The sequence below is a fragment of the Monoraphidium neglectum genome (assembly GCF_000611645.1).
Source record: "Monoraphidium neglectum strain SAG 48.87 unplaced genomic scaffold scaffold02570, whole genome shotgun sequence".
Lineage (NCBI taxonomy): Eukaryota > Viridiplantae > Chlorophyta > Chlorophyceae > Sphaeropleales > Selenastraceae > Monoraphidium > Monoraphidium neglectum.
In genome coordinates, this window is record NW_014011058.1 from 1 (window position 1) to 1,397 (window position 1,397).

At 69.4% G+C, this 1,397-nt stretch overlaps 1 protein-coding gene across 1 annotated transcript in view; it reads right to left on the reverse strand.

Annotated features, from left to right (window-relative positions):
- Positions 1–131: 131 nt before the first annotated feature.
- The window catches only part of MNEG_11048 (hypothetical protein), a gene marked incomplete at both ends in the record, with an annotated part of 8,879 nt that continues 7,613 nt past the window's right edge, over positions 132–1,397 (reverse strand). Inside the window, 3 exons of the mRNA XM_014040480.1 lie at positions 132–136; positions 225–408; positions 1,035–1,391. Coding sequence (XP_013895934.1) covers positions 132–136; positions 225–408; positions 1,035–1,391 — 546 coding nt within the window. The remainder of the gene's footprint in view (positions 137–224; positions 409–1,034; positions 1,392–1,397) is intronic.

Here is a 1,397-nt window from a genome sequence, read left to right on the forward strand (position 1 = left end):
GCGCCGCGCCGCGCGCCGGCGCCGCTCGCGGTCGGCGGCGGCGCCGGCGGCACCAACGCCGCCGGCTTGCCGCGCGCCGGCGCCGGCGCCGAGGATGCCGCTGATTCCGAGGTTTGGCGCCGAGAAATTTGCTAGGCTGTTGCCAGAGAGGGTCACGTTTGCCAGGCCCGTAAGACTGCCCGAAAACGTGGCCCCGATGACAGATGACGTCATCGCGGTGTCACCGGTGACGACACTGCCCGTCGTCGTCACCGCGCCGGCCGCCGCGTCCGCGGCCGCCGTCGCGGGCGCGGGCGCCGCGACGGCCCACGCGCGGACGGGGCGGCCGCAGGGGGTCTCGGCGGTGAGGGCCGCGCGGGGGCAGAGGCGGACGGCGACGGCGCCCAGGTGCATGATGCGGATCAGGTCCTGGGGCAAATAAGGGGTTGTGGAGGGGCGGTTGAGTCGCGGTTGGGCGGCGGTTGAGCGGGCGGTTGCGCGGGAATGTCGATCTGAGCGGTTGAGTGAGGAGCGGCTTTGGCACGGACCAGGGGTGGGCGTCGCGACAGCTTGGTGGCAGCAGGGTGGGAGGGTCGCTGGCAGCTTGAGGTGAGGCGGGTTTTGGGGTCGTCTGACTTTCTTCAAGATTATTGGGTGCGGCAACTATCTTGTCTCACACGGATCTGAGAAAAACGTGATCTAGATACAGATGGAAATCTTAAGAGATGTGGCTGCCCGCGAATGGCCCTCATGCGTCCCCCTCGTGGCCTCTAAACAGAGCCGCAGGCGGGCCGCATCGCGCCAAGACAAATTGGCAAGCGGCGCCTCCCAAAACAGACCCAAAACAGACCCTCTCGCCCGGAGGTCTGTGACCAGCTCTGCTGGCAGCAGCTCCCTGCCCCCCAAACCCCAGCAATCAGGAGATGCGGCGGCCCCTGCAGACGGCCCCCGTGCATCCGGCCAATGCAACAAACACAAAGCCGCGGGCGGCCCGCGGCACGCTGCAAACGGCGCCCCCAAAAGCAAGCCGCCCCCATCCCAAAAAAAGGACCCACCCGCAGGTCAGTGACCGCCTCTGCCGGCAGCAGCTCCCCCCCCTCGATCGTGTCCATGCTCCCGCTGCTGTCCACCCGCACCAGCCGGGACCGCGCCGCCGACGCCGACGCCGTCTGAACGCCCGACGTGCCCGTGCCGCCGAACGTATCATAATAGGAAGCGGACGCCTGGGACCCCGGTGACGACGGCGCCGGCGACGTATTGCCGCCAGAGGCAGACGCCGCGCCGCCGCTGTGCAACGCCGACGACAGAAGCGTCATGCCGGGCGCGGCCGACATGGCCACGACGTGCTGCTCTGGCAGGACGGCCCCTAGCGCCTGCAGCAGCGCCGCCTCGTTGGCCTCGCGCGCCGACAGCTGCAG